The sequence below is a fragment of the Polistes dominula genome, unplaced genomic scaffold (genome assembly GCF_049000335.1).
Source record: "Polistes dominula isolate Pdom_NZ unplaced genomic scaffold, Pdom_raw_medaka contig_33, whole genome shotgun sequence".
NCBI lineage: Eukaryota > Metazoa > Arthropoda > Insecta > Hymenoptera > Vespidae > Polistes > Polistes dominula.
In genome coordinates this window covers 1,703,232-1,729,406 of record NW_028300998.1, presented here as the reverse complement: position 1 = coordinate 1,729,406, position 26,175 = coordinate 1,703,232, and the positions used below count along the sequence as shown (strand labels likewise).

At 32.5% G+C, this 26,175-nt stretch overlaps 1 protein-coding gene across 1 annotated transcript in view; it reads right to left on the bottom strand.

The window, feature by feature from the left end:
• LOC107064470 (uncharacterized) overlaps positions 1 to 26,175 on the bottom strand; it is a 387,060-nt gene that overhangs the window by 263,212 nt on the left and 97,673 nt on the right. The window contains exon 3 of the mRNA XM_089173580.1: positions 23,748 to 23,913. Coding sequence (XP_089029706.1) covers positions 23,748 to 23,913 — 166 coding nt within the window. The remainder of the gene's footprint in view (positions 1 to 23,747; positions 23,914 to 26,175) is intronic.

Genomic DNA, 26,175 nt, shown 5'->3' with positions numbered 1-26,175 from the left:
ATCTCTCTCTCTCTCTCTCTCTCTCTATCTTTCTCTTTTTCTCTCTCTCTCTCTCTCTCTTTCTCTTTCTTTCTCTTTCTTCTTTCCTACTAGCTCGACGAATTCCGTGCGAGTATACGAAACATCGATGAGTTCTCTCATCGTTGTTATACTTGTTACTCCAATCGATATGCACACATAAAGTTGTACAAAAAAAAATTGAAATTTGATTTCCATTTTTTCATAATGTTATTTTGAATTTTGTGATATCATTTTGTATTATAATATATTATATTACATTGTTTATCATGTAATGACTTTTACAATTTTTGTTCATGACTGAAATGAATGTTTGATCATTTTTGAAGCTTATTATAATATAATTATTTTTTACTAACTGTAAACTTAACTTATATAATATGCACATGCATGATGCATGGTGTTGTATGTATAGAATTACATATATATATAGAAATGTATAGAATAATATCTATTTGTATTATTAATTACATATCAATTATGCATATGTAATTATATATATGTACGTATAGGATAATATTATAAATTATTTATTTTTTATAGAAATATATTCCCAATAATTAATCATAAATTTGTTTTTGTTCTTTTTTTTTTTTTTTGCAAAATCTTGATATATGTATATCAATTTTATATTCATACTTAACATCATATATTCAATTTTTATAATTATTGACTCGCACTGTAATTTCGAAGAAATTTATGAACAAATAAAAAAATTCTTTGTTATTTGACAAAAGAAATACTTTTGGCATCGTAATGTTTTATCTATCAAAAAAAAAAAAGGAAACTATACAGTATCTTACAAATAGAATGTATAAAACATTTGTCTAAGAATTAATCTGGTTTTTTTTTTGTTGTCCTTGATTCAAAGTACAAAAGTTACCAAAGAACGAAGAAATGCAAAGAAAAGTAATATTTTACGGCTTAAGATACACAACGTAAGTACTCGAAGATATCCGAAGCACAAAAAGTGTGCTAACTCGACGAGCCGACAGAGGGAAGGAAAACTTGATGGATTTTAACCCTAACCGGTATTCGATTACCGATGACGGCACCCCTCGGCCGATAATCCATTATAGTTCTTGCATCCACTTCGCCCCAAAACACCCCTTGCTTTACCCCCTCCTCTTTGCCCTAAACCACCTTCTCTCCACCCACCATCGTTCGTTGCCATGACTCGTACATTTTCGGGAATTTATCAAACCGGATTGGATAGAAAATGAACTTTACGTGGAATTTTGATACCCTAGAGAATCTAAAGAAAATGGCCGATTTCAACTTGTAAGACGTTTCTTTCATATATATATATACAATCATTCTCATAAGAAATTAAACATTATCGATTAAAAGTTTTATTTGACGTTACGTTGATTGGAAAAGTAGTTAGATTTGATCTTAAATAGACAAATTTATAAACATATGCAATACTATATATTTCGAACTTTTAATTATTAGATTCAAAATATATCAAAATGTATAATATTTTTGAATATAATTTTAATTCAAGTATAAATTTTTATACAAATACAAAAATACAAATACAAACTATTAATAAATGAACATATAACGTTATAATTAAAAAATGACAAAACTTGTAATGATGAAAAAAAAAATAAAAAGAGGAACTTACCATAAATTTCTGTATTATCCTCGAATGAAAAAAAAAAAAAAAGAAAGAAATTGCAATACCATTAAAAGAAAAAAAATTTCAAAGATTCGCGCGTTGAGAGAACTTAACGAAAGTGCCGACGAAAGATGCAACGTTGGTGAAGAGGATGACAGGTTCGAGAGTCGATGCATTTCGATGGAAAACGGGCGGGAAGGGCTCGATTCGGTCCTCAAGGACGAAAGTCAGCTACGATCGTGAAAGTGAAGAGAGGAAAGAACTAGAGGGATGTTGCGGTCGTAGATATATACATATATGTATGTATATATACACGCACGTTCGAGTTACAGAAGGGAAGAAAAGGGCGGGGCCCCTTTAATCTTCGCGGATCAAAACGTCGTGGCGGTAGCGGCACGAGGCAAACCGGGCCCTATACAACACATATTTCAAACATCTACATACATCTATACAAACACACACTAACAATTACTAACGCCTACAACGAGGAGAGGACTGCTGATTGCTTCGCGTATTCGAGTGGAAGCCTAACAGCATTTCAAAGGGACGGCTACCGCAAAGAAATTGTATTGTAATTAAAACGACTTTCACATTGAAAAGAGATAGATACAGATTATATACATATATATATATATATATATATATACGTTGCTCTTATATTATAGAAAAGAATTTTTAAAAAAGAAGATCTCGATCATTAACGAAGTTTTAAACTTTCAGGAAAACGGATTGATAGTCTTTGAAATATAAAATCAACGTAGAGATTAATAGAATACGGGAAGAGGTAGAAAAAAATCAAGCAAGTTTTCACGACTAACGGTGAAGTGAATTTTTAGTCTTATTTGATTTTTTTTATATGACCCTGCCCCTTCTCGTTTCCATTCCCGCCCCACCTCCCCCCCTTTCTCCACCTCACTCTCACTTGGGCTCTATTTTTTTTTTCTTCTCTTCTCTTCTCTTCTCTTCTCTTCTCTTCTCTTCTCTTCTTTTCTTTTCTTCGTCGTGTTTAATCAATATTTTCCAATATCTTCCAAGCTGAATACATGCTAAAATTTACGACGCTCTATTATCGGCGACTTGCCATATTCATACCGTTAATGACTTTTTCTCCAAGTTTATATATAAATATATATATCTATATGTATATGTATATATAAATGTGAGTTCGATCGACTAGACGAGTATCGAGAAAGAGAAGAAAAAGAAAAAGAAAAATAGAAGAGAAGAGAAGAGAAGAGAAGAAAAGAGATGAGAGAAATACGATGCAAAAGAATGCACAACGAAGGTATCAGATTTAACGGAAGCGTGATTATTCGAGAAGGCTGAAAATTGGATGGCTCCATTCTGTTATTAAAGGGTCAAAAAGGATGAGGGTATTAAAATAAGAGAGAACACTGCTAGAGCAAGAGAGAGAGAGAGAAAGAGAGAGAGAGGGAGTAGCAAATAGATCCGAACGATTAAAGAGAATCTTTTTTCAAATCTTCATCGTTTATTTCTAATGAGTTTCACTTGTTTTTATTTCTCTATCTAATATTTACATTTGAAAAAATGAAATACATAATAATAATAATATATTTTAAAATAGATATCCAATACAAATACGCACACATACACAAATTAAACATATAGAAAATTACCATGAAAACTAAACGCCATGAACAATCAAACGAATCAATAAATAGAGAGAAAACAAACAAACAAACAATACCTAAAAAAAACGTAACATTTTAATCTGACGCTGTTGATCGTAGTATAGAACATTACCATGAAAACTAAACGCCATGAATAATCAAACGAATAAATAAATAGAGAGAAAAAAATAAACAAACAAACAATACCTAAAAAAAACGTAACATTTTAATCTTATGCTGTTGATCGTTGTTACTATGAATTTCGAGAACAAAAAATATCGAATTATTTATAAAAATAGAAGAGGGTTGTTTCGTATCATACGAACTAATCGTAGTTGTACCCATAATTATAAAAATGATCTAAATCATATATCTTTTGTTTCGAGATATTTAATGAATTACATTAGAACACTAAATGAATTTTATATATTGGATTGTTCGAAAAGTTCGTGTCGATTTTCGATAGATGGCATAAAGTTCTTTAGCTAATAAACCTGAAAAGTTCTGGAAGGACGAAATGTTGAAGTTACCTTTAAATATGGTGAAAGGTTGTTGAACAGAATGGCACTTATATATAAAATAATAAATATATACCAAAAAAAATCGGCACGAACTTTCTAGACAACTAATATTGAAATAACAAACACATAAACTAACAATTCACTTTTTTGACAATATCGTGAAAATAACATTGAATAATTAATTGAATTAGAAATAATGTGGTGTGAAATTGCTGATTAACTTATTTTGTTTTGAATTTTCACTTAGATCACTTCCAGAATTATGGGCACAATTCCGAATTACAAAAGTGCGTATAACTGACCTTCGCAAAACATTAGAAAGGTCTTTATTCACCCTCAATGCTCAACGTAAAGTCGAGAACGGAAACGTTCGACCCTTCGAATAATAAACGGATCGTTAACATTGATTAAAGCGCGTGAGATTCGTGGGCCGATCTTTTCGATCGGTTTTTCCACCCTCTCGATCCCTCCTCCTCATCCACCACGATCTCATCATCCTTAGCTACGTGTTCTGGACGAATGGCGAATGGTTTCTTTCGCTAAAGGACGGAATGGTTTATGTCTTTTTCGTTCAATCGAGGGAACCTAAATGATCGTATCTCTTTGACTGTTGCAAGACTGAATGGTCTGCAAGGAGATCACATTATTCCCACTTGCTTATAAATCTTGATTAAACGTTAACCTCAACGTATGTATAAGTATAGTAAATATAATCATCTATGATTAAATGTAGACATTTTATTTAAATTTATTTTTATTTTTCTCATTTATCTAATTTCACGATAACGTATTACTTTTATTTCTAATTTTTTTTAAAATATCTCACTGTCTTTATCTTCTTTAATAAATAAAATGAGTAACAGAGGATTATTAATTAAGGTTAAAAAAAAATATATTATATATTACAAAATTAAATCAAGATAAATAATTGAATACACACTTTCATATTAATTTATATAATTTCTATTAGAAATATTATATTTATATAAAATGGGATATATCGAGACGAAATTTTCTAATCGAAATAATTATTGACAAGAATAATAAATTATATTCTTAACCAATTCGTTATTCATATCTATCCTTATAATATAATATAATAAAAAAATAATGTTATATACGTAATAAATTGTATTGTATGTAGCAATCTCGTTGAAAAAAAAAAAAAGTTGAAAAAGAAAGAAATAAAAAAAAATAAGAAGAGAAAATGACGAAAGGAGAAAAAAGATTTGCTCGTTTCTAAGCTTATAAAAAAAAAAAAAAAAAAAAAAAAAAATCCGATAATGTAGAAGTACGATAACGAAGTTCTGGAATAGATCTCGAGGCGGGTAACGAGGTCGAAATTTCATTGCATGGGAAGGCGCATCCTGCGAGACGAAGCTCCGTCGTCGTCCTGTAGGCTGCTTGCTTCTCTTTTATGCGATCCTTCCTTCGAGTAAAGAAGAACTCCACACGTAGGAAATCTAGTCTCATCTCAAAAGAGAGACACGCGACTCTTCCACTTGCCTTTCATATTATAATCAAAGAAAAAGAAGAATAAAAGAGAGAAAGAGAAGAAAAAAAAATTAGAAAGAGAAAAGACTTGGTTGGAAAGCAAGCAGCTTTTTTTCACGGTGTACACGAGTGAGCGCACGCGTACAAATAGAATTAAAAAAAATACTTTCGTTAGACATTATGTTCGTCTAACGCGCGTAACCGCGACACATAATGGACGAAAACACATAGCAGCAGCTACAGCAGCAGCAGCAGCACACTTCCTGCTCGTGTGACCATGCGAAGGAACACCCTTGTAACGACGAAGACGCATCACATTTACATCTTCATTCCTTCCTTCCTTCCTTCCTTCCTTCCTTCCTTCCTTCCTACCTTTCTTTCTTTCTTTATTTATTTCCATCTTTCCTTCCATCTTTCCTTCAAGCGTAGTAATGTAGATGGTGGAATGGGTGATAAGAAGGATGAGGAAAGGTTAGGGGTGGAGAAAAAAAAAAGAAGGGGTGGAGAAGAAACACGCTGTATGTAAATCTCATCGTGGACGCTCGTCGTTATGCTCGTAACGCGAATAAAAGAGACACGTACTTTAGAATTATTTTAATGACGACCTCTCCTCCTGCAAATACATGCGCACAGTTACTCGTTCTCTGTCTCCATCTTTCTTCCTTTCTTTCTTTCTTTCTTTCTTTCTTTCTTTATTTATTTCTTTTTTTTCGCTTCTTTCGTACTCTGAATACGAATTAAGAATAAATTTCGTATTCGACGACTATCGCCTGACTTATGTGTCTCTAGAATTTATCTCATCAAATAAAAAAGTTCTTTAATCGTTTAACACGATTCTCGTATTATTGTAATAACGTGTACATAGACTGACTCTATATTTGTTCATGTTACCTTTTCATGAAAAAAAAATCTAGAGAAAATAGAATAAACAAATGTTTTTTTTTTTTTAACCGTAAGCATTTTAAGAACTGACGACGAGACGACGACGACGACGACGACGACGACGATCAAGTAAGTAGCCAAGTTTCTGTTTTTTTTTTTTTTTTTTTAATTTTTTTTTCCTGTTCTTTTATTTTATTTCTCTTTCTCTCTTTCTCCTTTTTAACGCGTTCATTCGCGACAATTAATTACCGCGCGAGACGCGTACGTACTCACGCGATTTAGAGATCCATCGACTACGTCCTACCCAACCTCGTTAATACGTATAATTAACGAATTGCGTTCGTTAATTGGCCAACGTTCTACGACTGAGAAAAGGAAAGAAAAAGAAAACAAAAACAAAAAGGGAATACTTACTCGAGATCGATTAATTATCCACGCTTAATCTGTTTATCTATACGTATTTCATTAATCTTATTTTTCTCCTTTTTGTCTCAATTCTTGTTCTCATCCTTCTATTTATTTCATGGTATCACACCGAGTTGATTCGCGTGCTCGTTTCGTATATCACGTAAAAATGTCGTTAATACGATCGACCGACCGTACGTCCGTCCGTCCACGGGGAAATCGTCCCACTATTCCTTCCTCTTTACGATTTCAAAGCTTCTCGAGCAAATTGCACCGTGACACGCATTCACGCGCGTTTGAGCACGCCCCTTCTTTCCTTCCTTCCTTCTCTCCTTTTTTTTATTTCTCTTTTTCTTTCTCTTTCTATTTCTCTTTCATTACCGTCCTGTATGATCTAACTCTCTTCATGAAAAGGATAACGACGTGTTTACTGTATGACAAGGAAAAATTCGTTGAATAATGCGTATCTAATCACGATCATCGACTAACCTTTTTCTAGTAATATATATTATTTTTATTTTTGAAAAGTACTCTCTCTTAAGTGAAAAAAAAAATCAGATACCTTAAAATTATCATACGAGAGGGAGTTTTGTTTTTATTTTGTAAATTGTTATTATACTATCGGATAATTTAATTTAATAATTAACGATGATTCAAAATAACGCAGAATAATTTTTCATATGATTAATGATGCCGTACGTATTTCGTTAAATTCTTTAGAAAAATTTCAATATATATATATATATATATATATATATATATATATATATATATATATATATAATTTATCTGTTAAAAATGAATAAATTAAATTACTATTGAGAATCACTCAACGTATAAACGGGTCTAATTATTTATACAAAACTCATTAACACTTGTTTGGATTACCACTTTTGAAAAAGCCGCTTTAACGTGTTCGTTTTAACAAGCAAATACGAAATACTGATTTAATCGCGTCTATACTCGACGTTTTTTAAACTCGCTCGTTTTCATTGCTGCTGTTCGATAACTCGGATTCGTTGGAGGACCATTTGCGGCTTTTAATCAAACGCTCAGCTAGTGTGGTTGTGCGATCGACAAATTGTATTAATGCTGATTGAAGTCGGACGATAGACGAATAGATCGATCGATCGATGGACGGATCGATCATTGCTACGAAAATTCGTATAGTAATTAATGAGAGTATCCAATTGCTAAGCTTGATGAATGAAATAAAAGAGCAAGCTGTTTTTGTTCGATTGACGATCTCAGAGATAACGTCGAAGTTCCTCTTTATCTTCCTCTCTCTCTCTCTCTCTTTCTCTTTCTCTTTCTCTTTCTCTGTGTACCTGTCTCTCTGTTCCTCTCATTCTTCTTAACGAAAGCTAGCAGCAATATCGTCTAATGGTTTGAGAGACAAATGCCGCTACGATCTCAACGGCCTTTGGCGTTCCCAACGTTCCAAACCCCGAGGACACAGACGCCCCCTTCTGAACGTCGTGATTTCATTCCGACGACTCATCTTCTCGATTAAGGGTACACTAACTTTTCAATCAACCGTTAACTTCGCGGTCATAGAAGCGTGCCTTAGCAAGATGATATTTCCGACGACGACGACGACGACGACGACGACGACGATGACGTCGTAAGATCCTCTTCGTAGCATTTTTTTTTTTAAACGTTCTAAAGGATTATTATTTCTATTCAAAGAGAGAGAAAAAGAGAGAATAGAAAGTGACAAAAGAAAACGATCATTCAACTCAATTATTTGACGAGAATTATCAAAAAAAATTCATCTTGATAATTGTTTTCTTTTTTCTCTCTTTTGTTTATTAAATAAGACGTTTCGTTTAAATATGTAATAAATAAAAATAAGCTTAATGTTTATTCACGCAGAGACATGTTCAATGAGAAAAATTGTATTTCTACTTTCGCATTCGAAACGACGGCTTCCAGGATGTAATTCGAAGCCGGCTTAATCCGGAGCTTGCGAACAGCTTCGAGAAGAGACCATGGAAATGTTTTCCGAAAGAGAATATTCAATTTCATTCGATCGATCCTCCTCGTTAAATTGGTACCTCTACGCGAGTCGTAAATTCCGTTGAAAATTATTCGCTTCTGCTATACAATATGAAACACGATTCTATTTTCTATATATACATTTATTACATATATATATATATATATATATATATATATATATATATATATATATATATAGATTTATATCATATGGATAAAACGTCTGCCGAATGCATAAACATTCGAATGATGAGGCATATTGCAATTAATTGGAGTGCGTGCCGTGCATACAAGTAAAATTATTATTTTCTCTAAGCCAACCAAGCAAGCTCTTACTCGATGTGAAGCCATTTCCATTTTTTTTTTTTTTTTACCGAGGGAGGAAATACGCGCTTTTTTTCACATATTGAAACGGCAAATATCGAAAGAAAGAATGAAAGAGAGAGAGAGAGAGAAAGAAAAAGAAAGAAGCTTCGACAAAAAAAAAAACACATGTGGTTGTTCAAAATTCGTTCGAATGAGACACACATACAACAACATGATGTATTCCTACGAAATTCCTCAACTTGAAAATCCGATAAGAGCACATGCTCGTCCAACCGCATACATCGTATCCGTAACCACACCACTTACAAACCATGTACGAAAGGAGATGAGAAAGTTTCGTCGATACCAATACACGTTCCAAAACTCACCCCATGGATTCCAATATCGCCACCAACGAGCTTAATAACGAAATTACGAATATTAACCGACCTTCTCAAATTTCTTGCGTGGCGGACATAAAATTAATAAAAAAAAAAAATTTTTAAAAAAAACTCTGACCCAATCGTGATTGGATTTTTCTTTTTTATTCTTTCTTTTCTCTTTCACGCACATTCATTCTCTGTATCCTTCTTCTCTCTCTCTTTTTTTTTTTTTTTTTTTTTTATAACTGAACACGATTTCTATCGAAATTAATATTTAAAAAAAGAAATGACAAATTTTTGAAGACAGGAACATCGCAAAGCATATATATATATATTCTGTGAGAATATGAAATAAAGCGTAAAAAAAAAACTTGAACGATAACTCATCGAGTCGGTTACGCTTGGAGAAAGGCCGATGATTGTTTCACTGTGGGGAAAAGAAAGAAAATGGCGAGGATAGCATCGACAACAACAACAACAACAACAACGACAACGACAACGACAACGACAACGATGACGACAACGATTATTTCGCTTTCCCAGCAAATGGCACATAAACATAGCCACGGGGTACCATAAGGGTAAGGGCCATGGGGAAGCTAACAGGTTAACCAACTGAACGAAAGTATGATTTATAAGGGTGAACGGTGGCCACAAAAGAAAATCAGAGTTCTTAAATAAAATGGAAGTATATCATATTACTTGGAACTATCATGAAATTTTATTCTCTTTTGAACATATTTTAAAATACAATTATATTACCATACGTTATAAAAATCATGACTGAGAAAAATGTTAATATATATTCACGATAAATAAAAATACATTTACAAAAACGAAATATCATAAAATCTATTAATTATATCACATACGAAATATTAATCATCTTGTTAATAATAAAAAAGAAAATGAAACAAAATAAAAAAAAAACACACACACACACACAATTGGATGAAAAATGTAATCTATTCAAGAGAAGAATAATCCAAAAGAGAATTCAATTAGGTAAAGATGTTCGTAAATTTCAAGCACTTATCGAGACAACTCGCATGAACAAATCCTAAATCGACACTAAACTGTCCAACTACTAAGTCCCACGTATCTCGACCTTCCTCTTACTTCGTACGATTTCTTTTTCACCGTCTGATGAGAAATAAAGTGGCCGTAAATTCTATGCCGACCAACGAGTAGTAGTAGACCTTCTCCTCCTCCTCCTCCTACTCCTCCTCCTCCTTCTTCCCCTACTCCTCTTTCTACAAGCCAAACTCACTCTCGACGCGAACAGAAAGCGTAGGAGTATTTAGACTGTTTCCTGCTCCTCCTTACGAGGAATATCCGAGGATCGCGTATCTTTCCGCCCCACGAATTTCAGGGTCGAAGAGAAATGACCGTGAAACGGCGAACGATGCCGTCCCAAGATCGTTAAGTACATTAGAAGACCGTTACTCGCAGAAACGAAAGCTTCGTCCGGATACGACGGCATATTTCTCTGCAATGTTTCCAAAGACTTTTCGAATGTTCCGAGGAAAACTTGCAAAAGGAAAAATTATTTTGCTAAGAAATGATATACCTAATGTCACGGATCGTAGAACATAATGGACTATGAACAATAAGCATGATTGCTGGATGAAGCAAGAATACTCTGATGTTCTACTTAATAATATCATAATATTTAACATTGTTATAATTAATCTAAAACTTTCTTTTTGTGTCATTTACTAGAAAATTCTGTACTATCATATAATATCATAGTGTCTAACGACTACGTATAACAATAATGTGCCCATTTTAATGTTACAATTAATCACGAGTTTTCTGTTTCAGGCAAAACCGCAGAAAACTAATTTTCTATGTAATTACTATGTCCATAAAACAACTAAGAAGAATAATTAATTAATCACAATAATTTTCTCTTGTGCTTTTCATGCCAAACAAATACATACTAACTTACATTGGTTTTTTTTTTCCTTTTCTTCCGATAATTTTCAACTACATTATTTTACCTTATTCTTTTTCCTTATCCCCATCCGGTTTACATTTATACTATACTTCTGCAATTTTTATTACACGAGCTTACAACTTGGACGCCACTGCATCTCATAATGTAACCATACTACTCAGCCAAGACGAAACTAATGCGAATACGTGTGTATGCTATAATATAAACGTAGATACGAAGTGTTAAGGGATCTAAACACACAGTTTATACATTTTTTTTCTACCCTTTTCGCATAACTTGCGAGACGTGCTGCATTCCGTACGCTCGGAAATGCCCAAGCTTAAAAATGAACCGACGAGAGAAATCTCGTAAATCGGGTGTAAATCCAAAATTTTCCCGTCGGACGACGAACTCGCTAGTTCGAGCTCGCGGAATTTCATAATTTCCCATAGCTCGTGCCAGAAATTCGGCGTTGCGACGAAATAAACGCGGTCTGCATTACTTTGACATACATATTTGACATAATTCAATTTTATAACGATGACTATTCGCAAATTTTTTTCTCTTTTCCCCTTTTCTTTTTTTTTTTTTTTTTATCCATTCCAATAATTTTCACTTTATTATACAAAGTAAAAAGAAAAAAAAACATAATAATAATATAGGATTTCTTTTATTATTTATTTATTATTTAATAGTAACTTTTTTTTTTTTGAAAATGTAAAAATAGAAAAAAGAAATTATATATATATATTTATTTATTTAACCCTTTGGCTATGGGCGTGTTTTCCACGGCACTACTTCCACTGCATGGGCTGCTAATACATGCAGCATCGAAAATGCACTTTATTTTTCAGTAATTTCTTCACGTCTTACTTTTTAATTAAAACTATTCTCTTATCACATTATACTTCTTAACATAACATCACACAAAACATACTCTTTATAATCTACTAAACAATAATCTTCTAATCAACATCTTCGTCCTTTCGTAACATGTATCATACATCCCCCCCCTTCCCTCTATTGTCATTTCTTTGTGACATTTGTCTTCTTAACCTTCCCTTTCTTTGGAATCCCCACTTCATGCCATCGCAGATGAACAACTGGTCCTATGATCGTTGTGTTTTCACTCACGTACAACATAAATACGCACGCATACATACACGTACACTCTCATGCCCCCATACTTATATATCACAATACGATAAAAGAAAGAACAACATTCCCCTTTTAAGAAAATCGTTTTTAGTTATTCTATAAATATCTATATGTGCACTTCCAATAGCAATCGTTCCTTGTTATCTACGTCTTAAGTTTTTTCTGTTTATATAAGACAGGAAACATTGCTTTCCTGTTCATTCCTGAATTTCTCTTATCTTCACAATAATAATAATAATAGTAATAATAATCATAAAAAAATAATAATAATCTTGTTAACAATTATAAACATAATTAACATAACTTACTAATGCAGTGATTCCCAAAGTGAGTGCCACCCCCTCCTAATGGGTGTTGTAGCGATTCAGAGGAGCGGTGACGTTCACAGGTACCAATAAATAGTTTCATAATTTCAAAGTTCAATGTTTTTAATTTACACATTTTTTTACGATATTTTACAAAAATGATAGAGAAACATTAATACATATAAGATATTTCCTATTATAAAATTGCTATTAAAATGAAAAGAAAAAAACAATTAATTTCCAGGGAGGGCTAAGTAATATTTTGTCTAGAAAGAGGGTGGTAGGACAAAAAAGTTTGGAAACCACTATACTAATGTATAATTTACTAAAAGAATAAATGTATGAAATGAAATTTATAATCGTTAATGCACAAACGATTCTTTCCATTTTTTTATTTTTTTTTTTTTTGTTGTTTTCAGCACCTACCCCCTGATGACATTTGTCGAATCCGATTAATCAAATCAAAGAGTCCAAACGTGGGGCTCGGTTACGAAGCAATTAAAGCTTAGGATTAATTGCGACCGCACGCCGGGAAAAATAAGTCCATAAATTAACGACGTCCGACATCGTCTCGTTCCTCTTCGCTTTTCTCCTCGGCACGAATCTGGATCCTATCCGACGTTTCGTTGGCTCTTGCTTTGCGTGGCAAGATCCATCCTTCTCTTTCTCTCTTTTTCTTTCTCACTCACTCACTCTCTCTTCTTCTTCTTCTACTTCTACTACTTTCTATCTTTCTTTCTCTTTTACAAGTCTGCAATCTTTTCTCTTGCCACGGGATAACTTATTGCTCTGACAACGCACTATGCATTTCCGAAGCGATTAAGTTGTTACCCGTACCTTTTTTACATCTCCTTCGTCGTCTTTTCATCCCCCTCTCATTCCTTTAGAATCACCGTATACCGCCGATACCCCTTGAAAAACTTCCCTTTAAAAGTCGAGACTTTCACAACGAACCACCCCTCATCTCTTTCTCTCTTACTTCATCTCTCTACGTTTTTCCTCATGACAACGAAAAATCGATTCGTCTTTACCTATTACTACTTTCTCGTAATCTTGTCTTGTATATAAATAGATAATACAAATGAAAAAGAAAAAAGAAAAGAAATTACAAAATAACAATAGTAACAAATAGATTTCCGTAATAAAGAAGGAAGTTAATTACATTATTGATTGAATAAAATACATTATTACGAGTCCTGTATATATATACAAATTCTATTTCGATTCTATTAAACAAAATACCTTTTCTCTCATTTATTATCCGAAAAAAAATTGATTTCCTTCTAAAAACAAGTATCTTGATTGAAAAAGAGTTGAAATGAAAATAAAAAAGATGGAATGTAATCCTTTCAATGATCGTGTTTGACCACATTCCAAATGCTAAAAGTGATAGACATGGGAGTGAAAAAAAAAACAAGAGATAGGTGAAGAGCTAAGGTATATTTTCAAAGTTCTATTTCGCGTTTCGTAAAGCAAAAGTACCGAAGGGTGATGTTCTTCTCTTCTACCATTCGAAAAACGCTGACTGTGGAATAACCGTGCCCGTTCGTTCGCTTGAGGGACTACGGCGTTTTTTTTATGCGACACAAAGTAGCACTTTGCCAAATGACCCGAATCTTTTTAGGGTGTCACAGTCGCAATCACAGCACACCGTGCGTTGTCGTTGCTTTGTCGTCGTCCTCGGGCACGTTGAATCGTGCGAAAACGAGAAATCGAGAATTCGAGAGAATGCTTTTGGCAAAGTTCGTTCGTTCATTCGTTCATTCGTTTTGTGTATGTAATACACCTACGACATCAGGACAGAAATGACGGTATTCATTTTCAAGGGACGATAATAAAAATCGTTGAATGCAAACTTCCGACTCTTCTTTCAAGAACGAAATACCGTGGGAGTCCATAAAGGAAACGAGTTTCAGACTTCTCTTCAACATTTCGTCGAGTCTTTTATGTAGGTGCGTGTTACTATCCCGTATTGTATCATTGATTCGAGATATTCTTTCAATCTCACGTGATATCGAAACAATTCTGATATTATTTATGATCGATTTAAAATACTTTTAAATTCATCTTTGTATTGAACGATTACTGTATATAATTATTAATGTATTTTTATTTCCATTCACTCGTTTAATATAAACGCAATTATTTTTTATTGAGATTGATTAGTAATTAGATATTAATTTATATTAGTAATTTAGATATATTATATTTTAAACTGGAATAATAATAATAATAATAATTTCTTTTAGAATATTAAAACGAAGTACGGAAGAAATGTAAACAACGGTTAAGTACATTTTCACTGCGAGATGAATCTCTCAATGATCTCTCAACATTAATGTCCGAATAAATCAAAATAAATATATTCTATATGATTTTTATGGAAAATATATAAAATCTAGTATATACTTAAGAAAACTGTAAACAATACTCTTCTTGTCAAGTTAATAAATTGTTATAGTAGAATACAAAAAGTTAAAGTAAAAAGATCAAGGAGGGCTGTCCCGATGATAGCAGATTTACTTCTATTGGAAGCGAAGAAGAGGAGAATAGCAGGTATGCAACGATATATCCGGTTTATAAATATTAAAGTAAGATCACATGAGGTGGCAAGTAGGCATCATAACCTTAAGACGTGCCCGGGAGCAGGCATTGAAAAGGGATCATACGGATTTGTGGAAGGTATCCCTCGTAGCACGATATTACCCTCATCTTACGAAGCGAAACCTCACGAGGTAGACGCGAACATCGTCTTGCGTTGAATTGATGTATCCATAATATTATGATGCCATTATATATACATACTATATACTTATTTACGTATCATAAATTTGCTTATACTTCTCTGTGCATACGATATATTTATTAGTTATTATTTTAATATTATTAATATTTATTATTTAAATATTAAACTTAAATATTTGGATGATTAAATTGATTACCTTTTTATTTGTTTCAATAAATTATCTAATTTTTAAACAAAGTATAATATATATCTATAAATTACGTGTTACGTTGTTTGTCCGCAATGGACTCCTAAACTACTAAACCGATTTTAATCAAATTTTCCACACTGTATGCAGTTTCATCCAACTTGAAAGATAGGGGATAGTTTATATCTCAATTTATAATCGCAATATTATTTGTTTATTAACAAAGAGTCATGATTATCTCTCTCTCTCTTAAGACATGTGTATCATCTGACTGATTGTGAGCCACAGCAACGCGTGGCGGTGCACACCCCTAGTATTATATAAATCTTAAGATTATTTGTATAATATTTATTAACGTAAACATTCTTTATAACAAATACGAAATACAGTATAAAATATCTGAAGTGTTTTTAGATTTGGGCAATTCCATCATACACGCGTGACGCGTAAAACGAAGCGTGGAAAATAAACGTGAGTCGACGAAACGAGACTGAGGGTGTAGATCGATTATTTTTTTTTTATTTCTTTTCGACGATCGCGAGAAAAGAGGGGTGACTTACGTTGACTTCATTATTTTCCGAAGAAAATCTCTCACGTCGAATTATTGAACGAATGTCAAAAAAAAAAAAGAAAAGACCGTTATTGTCGTTCCTCCGAATAGTAGTTTTTCAACGAATAATAATCTAGAAAAGTGCATTAATCATGCACGATGAAACGTAATCCCAATAATTTCTCGACACGAATTACTATCCGAGTTAAAAGCATTTGTTGACGTGCCGTAAATAATTTTCCACTCGACGACAAATTGCTCGATTAACTCTACGTGCAACGATTCTTTTTCTTTTTTCTTCTTCTAGATCGTTTGATCGATCCACAGATGGATCGATAAATCGATGTCACAACGATGATCGAATTATCTACCAATGAACAATTTTTGTGCTTTTAAAATAGAAAAATCAAACGATTTAATTCAACAACAGAGAGAGAGAGAAAGAATAAAAAAAATGTTTTTACCCTGTATACGCGAGTTGTACACGACTTCTGGTTATTAATTACATCGAAGAAAAAAAAAAAAATTCAATATCCAACAACCCCTAACAAAAATAATCTACAAGTGAGCGAGGTGCACGTGCCGAGCCGCCATTCGGTAACCTCATTTTGTAATATCGGTAATTACCGAACGAAGGAAACTGATGTGAGTAAAACTGTTTCTGATCTTGATCGAGTATACTAAGCTTACTATTATCTTTCCTACAAAATTCTCTCCCCCATTCTTTTCTCAATCGTTTAAGAACGTTACATGAATAAATACTTCGTTAATTTTTATTAAGACAAATAAATATTCACAATTATTATTTATCAATTAAGTACAATCTCGAATCTCAACGAAAGAGAAAACGGAAGCTTTTAAGTAGCTCGTCGAGGCGATTAACCGTGAACGAGTCTAAAAAATAACGAAACGAAAATGAAAGGGATAAAAAAAAAAAAAAATAAAACGTAAAAGAAAAAGAAACAAAGTAAAAGAAAAGAAAAGAAAAGGAAAGGAATAGAATAGAATAGAAAAGAAAAGAAAAGAAAAGTAAAGTAAGGGAAGGAAAATCATAAGGAATAAGAGAGACGAGGGTAAGAATTACGAAGGCAACGAGCAGGAGGCAAAAAGGATAAGAATTCTTCGCCCAATTTACCATAAACTTCGAGGTTTATGGAAGGAAAGTAGCCGGATATTACCCGAATAGGAAGGAATGTTGGGATGGGTGGTTGGATAAGAATATTAAGGACAAAGAAAGAAAAAGTGCAAAAAAAAATGTGAAAGTGAAAAGAAAAAGAGAGAGAGAGAGAGAGAGAAACAAAATCGAAACCAGTTAGAAAGAGAAAGAGAGAGAAGGGGAGGGGTGGGAAGGGAGGGAGGGGGGGGAAGAAAAATAAAAAAAATAAAAAGGATAGAGAAGAGTGAAGTGAAAAGAAGAAGAAGAAGAAGAAGAAGGGGGGGTGGTATAAGCGTGGAATTAAAACGTTACTACCCGCGTATACTTTCTTTTCGGTCGCAAGGAAAAAAAGGATGAAGAAGAAGCACGGAGAATAAGCCCGCGGAGAGAATTTATGAATGCTTTATTTAATTTGGAATTCGGATTCTGCGTTTCCTGCCAGCCAACGACGATTATTTCTTATGATTGTCTCTTTCCCTGTCTTCTTCGTCTTTCTTTCTTTCTTTCTTTCTTTCTTTCTTTCTTTCTTTCTTTCTTTCATGAACTTTTTTTCTTTTTTCTCGTGAACGAACGAACGTAGGAAAATACGAAGCTGACGAGGAATTAACGTCGACCGTACTACGGAGGTGTGTGTAACTCGTCCCCGTGAAATGCGATAATTAAAAAAATGCGCCCTTTTGTCTTCGCTTTAGGCCGAGTTGGTGTAATGAAAACGTTAACGCGTTAAAAAAATTCAATTAGAACGGCGCCGCTAACGGAGATTGAAAAAACTCTCCGAAAATCGGAAACGATTATTTTTTTTTTTTTTTTATGGCATTCGTCGTTCTTACTGTACGAACAATATCAATGGAGATTGGTTAAGATAAGTAAGGAGACATTTTTTTTTTTTTTTTTTTTTATAGAATCGTTAACATTTTGTTACAAATTTTTTTTGTAACTATTTTTTAAAGTATTGGTTTATTAATACCTTTAATTTGTACATTGGAGTTAATTCGAACGCGCTAAACTGGTCAAACTATGCACACTCGAGATAATTCGAGCGACGTTGTATTTTATGTTGCTATAAAAATTTGTTTTTGACCAGACAATATTTTAAATTAATTTTTTACATAACAAAAAAAAGAAATTGATTTCTTTGTGGCCAGTTTTTTCAAAAAAAAAAAAAAAAAAAAAAAATAAATTAAACTGTTCATTAAGGGGTTAATATACAACATATTTTAATCTGTCTCTATCGATTATCTTTAAAATGATTTAAAATTTATTAACTAAGACATAAAATATAACAAATAAATGAACTTTTAATTGAGAATTGCTTGGCTTTTAAATGGGTGAATAGTTATTTTGAGAAAAAAAGGATAAAAAAAAAAAAAGAAAAAGAAAAGAAAAGCAAATAATAAAATGAAAGCAGCTTATTGACTGCTGTCAAGAATAAAAACATTCTTTCGTCGTGGTCTTACTCGACAATGAGTAATCAGAATAGGCCCTTATACCTCACTGGTAGACTCAATTATTTTAAAGCCACTTTTGTGGTTTGCTAATGAAGCACATAAAGCCGAAGTATCAAGGTATTCTTCTTTTCAACCGCCCTTCGAGACCATGATACTTCAATTTCACTGATAGAGAATCTCTTCTTTCTATCGAAACATTGTCCTTTTGTAAAGATACCGATTAAAATTGTAACTTGCGATCAATACCGTTCCCATAGAGACTAAAGAACATTTTCTTTCTTTTTTTTTTTTTGTCAAGATGTCGCTAATATTAACTTTCTACATTTTATAATTTTAAAAGGACTCTCTGTGTGGTTCGATTAACAAAATTATTTGCAAATAATGTTCGTTTAATTTCAATATTAAACGTAAACATCGTTCACATTAAACGTTATTAAAACTTGGATGAATGATGAATATAAAAAAAAATCAAATGAAAAATTGATGGATCCTTTAATTGGGTACACAAATTGGATAGGGAAAAATGAAAGAAAAACAACAAAAAAAAAAACAAAAAAACAAAAAAAACATGTCGATAAAAGAATAGTTAAGCGTAAGAAATTATTCCGATACTCGTAACGGTAAAAGTGTTGGTGGTACTCGATACTACTTAAGGAGTCGTGGCCCGCAAGGGCAATAGCTCGATCCCTGGTGACTCGGCAAGTTCCGATGACTCGGAAGAAACTGGTTTCTTCCGCACCATCGACGCCAGCCCGGCGTTCCCTTTATCTGCAGGCGCGAAGGGGGAAGCCCTCTTCGATGGTGAAGGTGCTCGGACGAAAAATTCGTTTCGAAACGAACCTCCGACTATCTTCAAGCGTTCCTCGAGAACGTAATGAGAAAGATAGAGAGGAATGGAATAAAAGGGAGAGAGAGAAAGAGAGAGAGAGAGAAAGAAAGAGAATCTTATTTTGGTAGAGAAAAAAAATAAGTTCCTATTGTTAATCACTGTCATTTTACAATAAGAAACGAAATATTTGTTCGTCTTGCTATCCCATATTATTATCTCCTATAAATCTAATCCTATTGTTTCTGTTCTTTTTCTACCGCCTCTTTTCACTCCCCCTCCTCATCTATAATCTAATTATTTCATCTATATATTTCATTCACTCTCATCCGACGATTTATAGTCTTCTCGATAAAGATGGCAGTAGTAAATTAACATTACGTAATATTGGTATTATCTCTCAGCGTTGACTGGAATGAAAGTAAAAGAAGGACCCATTCTAGATATTTTCTACGCTCGAATGGGTGAGTAATGGTAAATGGGAATGGTATGAGTAACGTTTTTGTTTTAATAGTAGTAAAAAAAAAAAAAAGAAAAGAAAGAGAGAAATATAAAAGAGGGGTGGTACAAATCGTCCGTAAAATCTAAGATTTAACCCCATCCCGCATTCGAGGTGACGAAATGAAGCCCTTCCATCCGTTGATATGATAAACACCCAAAATGACAATGGCATCCTCCTCTTCATCCTCCAATGGCATCCCTCTTCTCGTTTTGCCTCACCTTCGTTCTTAGGGTTCCCTGACTCTTCGAGTTAATCACGTCAGCCAGGCAGACCCTCTGATTAAAACAGCCCTCTATCCCTTCTTCTTCTTCTTCTTCTTCTTACTATTATTATTATTATCATTATTATTGTTATTATTATTATTATTATTAGAGAAACCGAGTGCAGGGCAGTTAGGAAGAACAGTCAGGATAGTTTTACTGCAAATACATATCTAACTTTATTATCTACTATATCTATATAAAATTATTCTTACGTCTCTTAATGTTACGAACACTGTCCTAATCGTCAGAATACTTGAGATTATTAAATACCTAACGAGGCTAGAAATGAATCGAATTTCAGCTTACTTCTTTCTTGATTAACTTCGACCTACTTCTTACTTTTTCTCTCTCTCTCTCTCACTCTCTCTTTCTTTCTTCATTTCTTTATTCTATTCTTTCATTCTTACTTTCTCTCATCTCGAGGGAAGAACACGATGATATCTCGTCACTCGTTTTCTTCTGACATTGACGGATCGTCGCTAATGTAAGTAAAAGACGCAAATACAACATTCGAGTTGATGTCGCTAATTCTAATAAAACTAATATCATATCTTCTAACGGTAACATTTTTATTTACTCTTAACAACGAATCATCATTTAACGAAGATGAATAATCCTATATTTGACGTACATTAATTTGATTGAAAGATTTGTTGATTCTTATGAATAATTGAAAGATCAATCATTGATGAAAATTATATAACTCGTACTAAATTAAAAAAGAAATATATGTTAACATTAAAAATTGTATTCGTTTATGGTTTTAACTAATTGTAAGATGGACATAATGTTTGTAGAAAAAGGAACGTATTATATTCGAAGGACCTATCCATCAAAATTCTCTTTCTTCTTCCTCTCTCTCTCTTTCTCTCTTTCTTCCTTTTCCTATTTCTCTTTCTTTTCTTCCTCGAACGAGTGAACGATCTGGTTACACCAGGTAATCTATCCTTCGAACGGCCGGTCATGCTAATAAAGCCGGCAGGTATAATGTGGAACGATCGTAAATCTCGTCGGTTCAAGGTACAACCTCGCTCGCACAAGTGCAATACGTCGGTAGCGTAACGAGGACGTAAGTTTCAAGACGCGTACTTGGACTTCTAAGGAAACCCGTTACACCAGATGCTTCACTTCGAAAATATCTGTAAGATCATCCCTGTTGTTCCAATCTTATGCGTCGATGATGTTATTTAAGAAGATTATCAAATTTCTGCCTAACCGATATTAACTTTCTCTATAAATCTTTACTTTTGTCAGTTTATTTACCATGTTTTATTTTTCTTTTTATTTCGTCATTTTCTATTCCTTGTAGCTCGAATCTCTTTATATATAAATTTTTAATATTTTTAAATAATAAATATCATTAAATTAATAAAATTATTAATTAATAAATATTATTAAATTAATAAATATTATTAAATAATAATTTAATAAATAATTTTATATAATAGATAATTTATATAATATATAATTTCATAATATTAAATATAATAATTTAATAAATAATAATATTTATATAAAATATAAAGAAATATAATTAAACAAAATAACTAATGACATTGTTAATAAATTTAAATGAAACATATCGTGTTTGTAAAATTTATTACAAAATAAAAACAAATAACTTTATAGGTACCATTTTACTTATACTTATAATTTTTTCTAATATTATCTCTCAATATTACGAATATATTAGTTCACCTGTTTTTTTTCCTATGTATTTGAAATGTTTTTCTTTTTCATTGCTTTCCATAAGTTGTAATTTGTCTGTATTTACAAAAAAAAAAAAAAAAATAATATGTAAAATTGATATTTGTATTTTTATCTTTATCTGTCTCTAGATTTGTAATATCTTTATCTTCATCAATCCGTTTTACTCACATTCACTCTATATTCGCTTTGAGCATTACGAAATGGTTCGTCGTAGGTCCCTACCTACTTACCTACCTGCCAGCCCGATGATTGCTGCCTTGCACGGGTTAATAGCAGCCGTGAACATAACGAAGGGTTATGTGGATCGCAAGTTTGTTATTGGCTTGCTTAATGACCCGTCCAGCGCATTCTACCTGTCTGAGACCGGATGCGTGCTACTGCATCCTCGCGAATAGTGACTACGAAAGCAAGAGAGAGACAGACGCAACATGAAAGATAGAGAGAGAGAGAGAGAGAGAGAGAGTTATAGTGAGAAGGAAGGGATGAAAAGGATAGAAAGTGTGGTCCAGGAATGAAACGAAAAGTTCGTGATCCGAATTTTGTCTGTAGAAAATGAGAAACATTGGCGTGTAATAATGGTATGCCGATAACGTGACGCATGACACATGTATTTAACGATACCAATAACACGCTCGAAATAAAATTCAATATGATGAAACATATGGAAGGCTCGTGTTATATGACACATATGATATATAAAAAAAAATTAAAAAAAAACACAGAGAGAAATAAAGGTTAAAACGTCGATGAATTTGTAATTAGATTGAAAAAAAAAAAGAAGTATATAATATTTACAAAAATTTCGTATTATTTTTTTTTTTATTAAAATGATATTACCTGAAATTATTAATAAATAAAAAAAGAAAGAAATCCTGACGATTGCAACAATACTACAAACAGAATATGTTTCTCTTATGGTCAATTTTAAAAATCCGACATTTGATTCCTATGTCGAAAAAGATTAATTACAGTTATTTCTTAGTTGTACGAAGTAGAGATATAAAAAGAAAGATAATTGAAATAGAGTCGTATCGTTAGTTAAAAATAAAAAATATGAGAAACGGAGAAAGGACCTAGGACCTACTTACGATTCTAATGAGTCTCGTTCTCGCGCTCTTATGACTATACAAGCACGAGCGATATTTCGTGATTCGGTTCGTTACATCTAATTGACGGGGCAATGTAAACGATCTCTTTACTCTATGTACTCTTATAACCAAGAAATAGAGAAAGAGAGAGAGAGAGAGAGAGAGAGATAGAGAAAGCTTACGACGAACAAACGCATTATGTATATATATATATATATATATATATATATATATTACAAATGAACGAAAAGAGATGTCGGATAACGACGAAACTAACTAACGAACGAACGAACGAACGGAACTACATGAGACGTTTCACTTCGTCGAGATGAATGCTTTGCGAACACTTTCAAAGGTATACAAAACACCATATGTAAAATTCGTTAAGCAATCGAAAGTGTATCGAGAAATCTATATACATATATATATATATATATATAAGTGTAGAAGTTAATAGTAATAAATCGTATAAAAGAGATAAAAAAAAAAAAAAAAGATAGAAGAAATAATATATGCACACATACTAGAATTATTGTATAAATGTATGTCGTGATTCGTTCACCTATAACATAGCGTATAATCATGGGCATTTATATTCACTCACCATTGATATTAAGCGAGGATTGATCCACGCCTGCTGCATGTTATCGTCAAGATACCTCTTTGCTATTCGAGCGATGTTTTCATGGGACTCCTTTTTTTGTGATTGTGATTGTGATGGTGGTGGTGGTACTACAACAGGCGGGCCTACGTCGAAGTTGGCATTGTTTCTAAAACAGAAAATGCGTTACGTGTGAAGCAACGTATACTAAACATATTACAACTGTGTACACTGTCGACTAAAAGTGTTATAATAACTACGTAAATTTAGAAATACATCATATTAATATTTATTAACGAAAATAAATTACCTTTGAAGTAACCATGATTGATTTTTAAATTATCAATAATATTTGTAACATTTTTAATTATATCATTTGATCAAATTGTCCTTTCATAAAAAACAAAAAAAAAAGAAAATATCGACTTTATTTTTAATAACACCCTGTTATTTATTACTTTTTCGAGTGTTACTTGAAAAAATGTTCAAGTAGGAAAATTCATTTCAAGCATTGCCTTATAAATTGGATTTATCAACTATACAACTGTATTTTGGATATTAGAAAATACTGAAATATCTTAAATCATTATTCATCTCATTAATATTTAATATAATAACGGTATATATTCAATGTTTACGGTAATCAGCAAATGACTCCAAACTTTTGGCCTTTAGTGTATAGATGTATGTATGAATATAAGTATGTATATATTATATGCATGATATATGTATGTACGTTCAAAGATCTCCAATGGTAGGCGTGATGCATCGAGAAATCGTGATTACTCGTTATGCCGCATAAATCGATTTGTAAAATTGCTCGAGGAGAGAAAATACTTACGTGCGAAATGTTCGAAAAAGGAAAATTGTACCTACCTATGTATATATATATATATATAGTTATATATATATACAGCTAGATATATGACGATACATGCAAAAGCATGAATTCTCAAGGATCGCTTTAAACATCCTTTTCGAATTACTTCGCCATAAAGAGAATTTAATTGCGTCAGCTAATGTCCTCCTTTTGGTAATAAATAATGATCATCGGCTTTCTTTGTAGTCAGCAATATGCTATATGACGATTGAGAGAATCCTTTTTGAGAAGTAACATCTTTCAATGTGATTACAATAAAGAGAATAAATATTGAGACACAGAAAGAGAGGAAAAGAGAAAGAGAGAGAGAGAGAGAAAGAGAGAGAATTAAAATAGAATGCAAAGGTAGTATAACTTCAGTTCGTCACGTTATTTCAAAGATACTGTATTTATTTTTTATATTATCTTCAAAATGCATTTGATTGTAACATCCATATAATATAAAAATATTTGTCAAAATTGGACGAAAAAAAAAAACTTATATAATTGTAATATTTATCTATCTTAGTATTTTCAATATTTTCAACATATATTTTCATTTTATTTATAACATTATGTTTCAAAGTACTTTTAAAATATCGTTTTAAATAATCAAAATAAAACGAAAACTTTTATGTTTTACGATCCAATAATTACAATTTCAATTTTTAATTCGGTCTCATCTGAATAAGATTATCTTCTTTGGTGGAAACTCTCTCTCTCTTTCTCTTTCTCTACGATTAACTCGAAGATAAATTATTAACAGGAAAAGGACGTCTGCTCATGTGAAGCAGTAGAATCATTATAGAACAAGAGAACACGAAATTAACGATCCCCTGTACATCGACCATGCGTCAAACTGAATCCATTGTGTAACGGCAATACCATCAGCATCGTCAGTCAACGAGCATCATCATCATCGTTGCTTCGGTCATCTACGTTGTCTGACCGCGCAGAACCAGAAGGGAATCATTACGGATAGAATAGTCACGGTATGCGATATCTCGATTGGATGGCTACGAAAGGGAGTGCAAAAGGTAAATTGCTATGCACACACACAATATACATACATACGTATCATTGAAGTTATTTTCTATCACGTTCCATTTCTATTATTAAGTAATATATTATCTAATGGTTCATCTTGAAAATTTCTTTAAATAATTATAAATACAGATTTTCGTAAGTTGAGACATTTATTTGGAAAGTGTCCTAACTCAATTTTCCAAAAACATCGAGTCAGATATCGTAATAGTTATATTTTTATATAATCTTCTCATTCTGAAACAATTTGTTACTAATATATAATTAGTATATTATGCTAATAATATATTTGTTATTAAACTTTAATTATAATTAAATATATAACAATAAATTATATAATTGTTATTAAAAATAACATTATATTTATTATGCTAATAAAATATGATTTGCAATCGACAACTTCTCGCACTAGTTGCATATACTATTTTTTATTACGAATGCCGGGACATATTTGGTACATAATTGGGGTCCAGGGGCAGAGCCCCGGCAGGGTGTTGGGGGGCGGAGCCTCCCCCTCCACAAAACAAT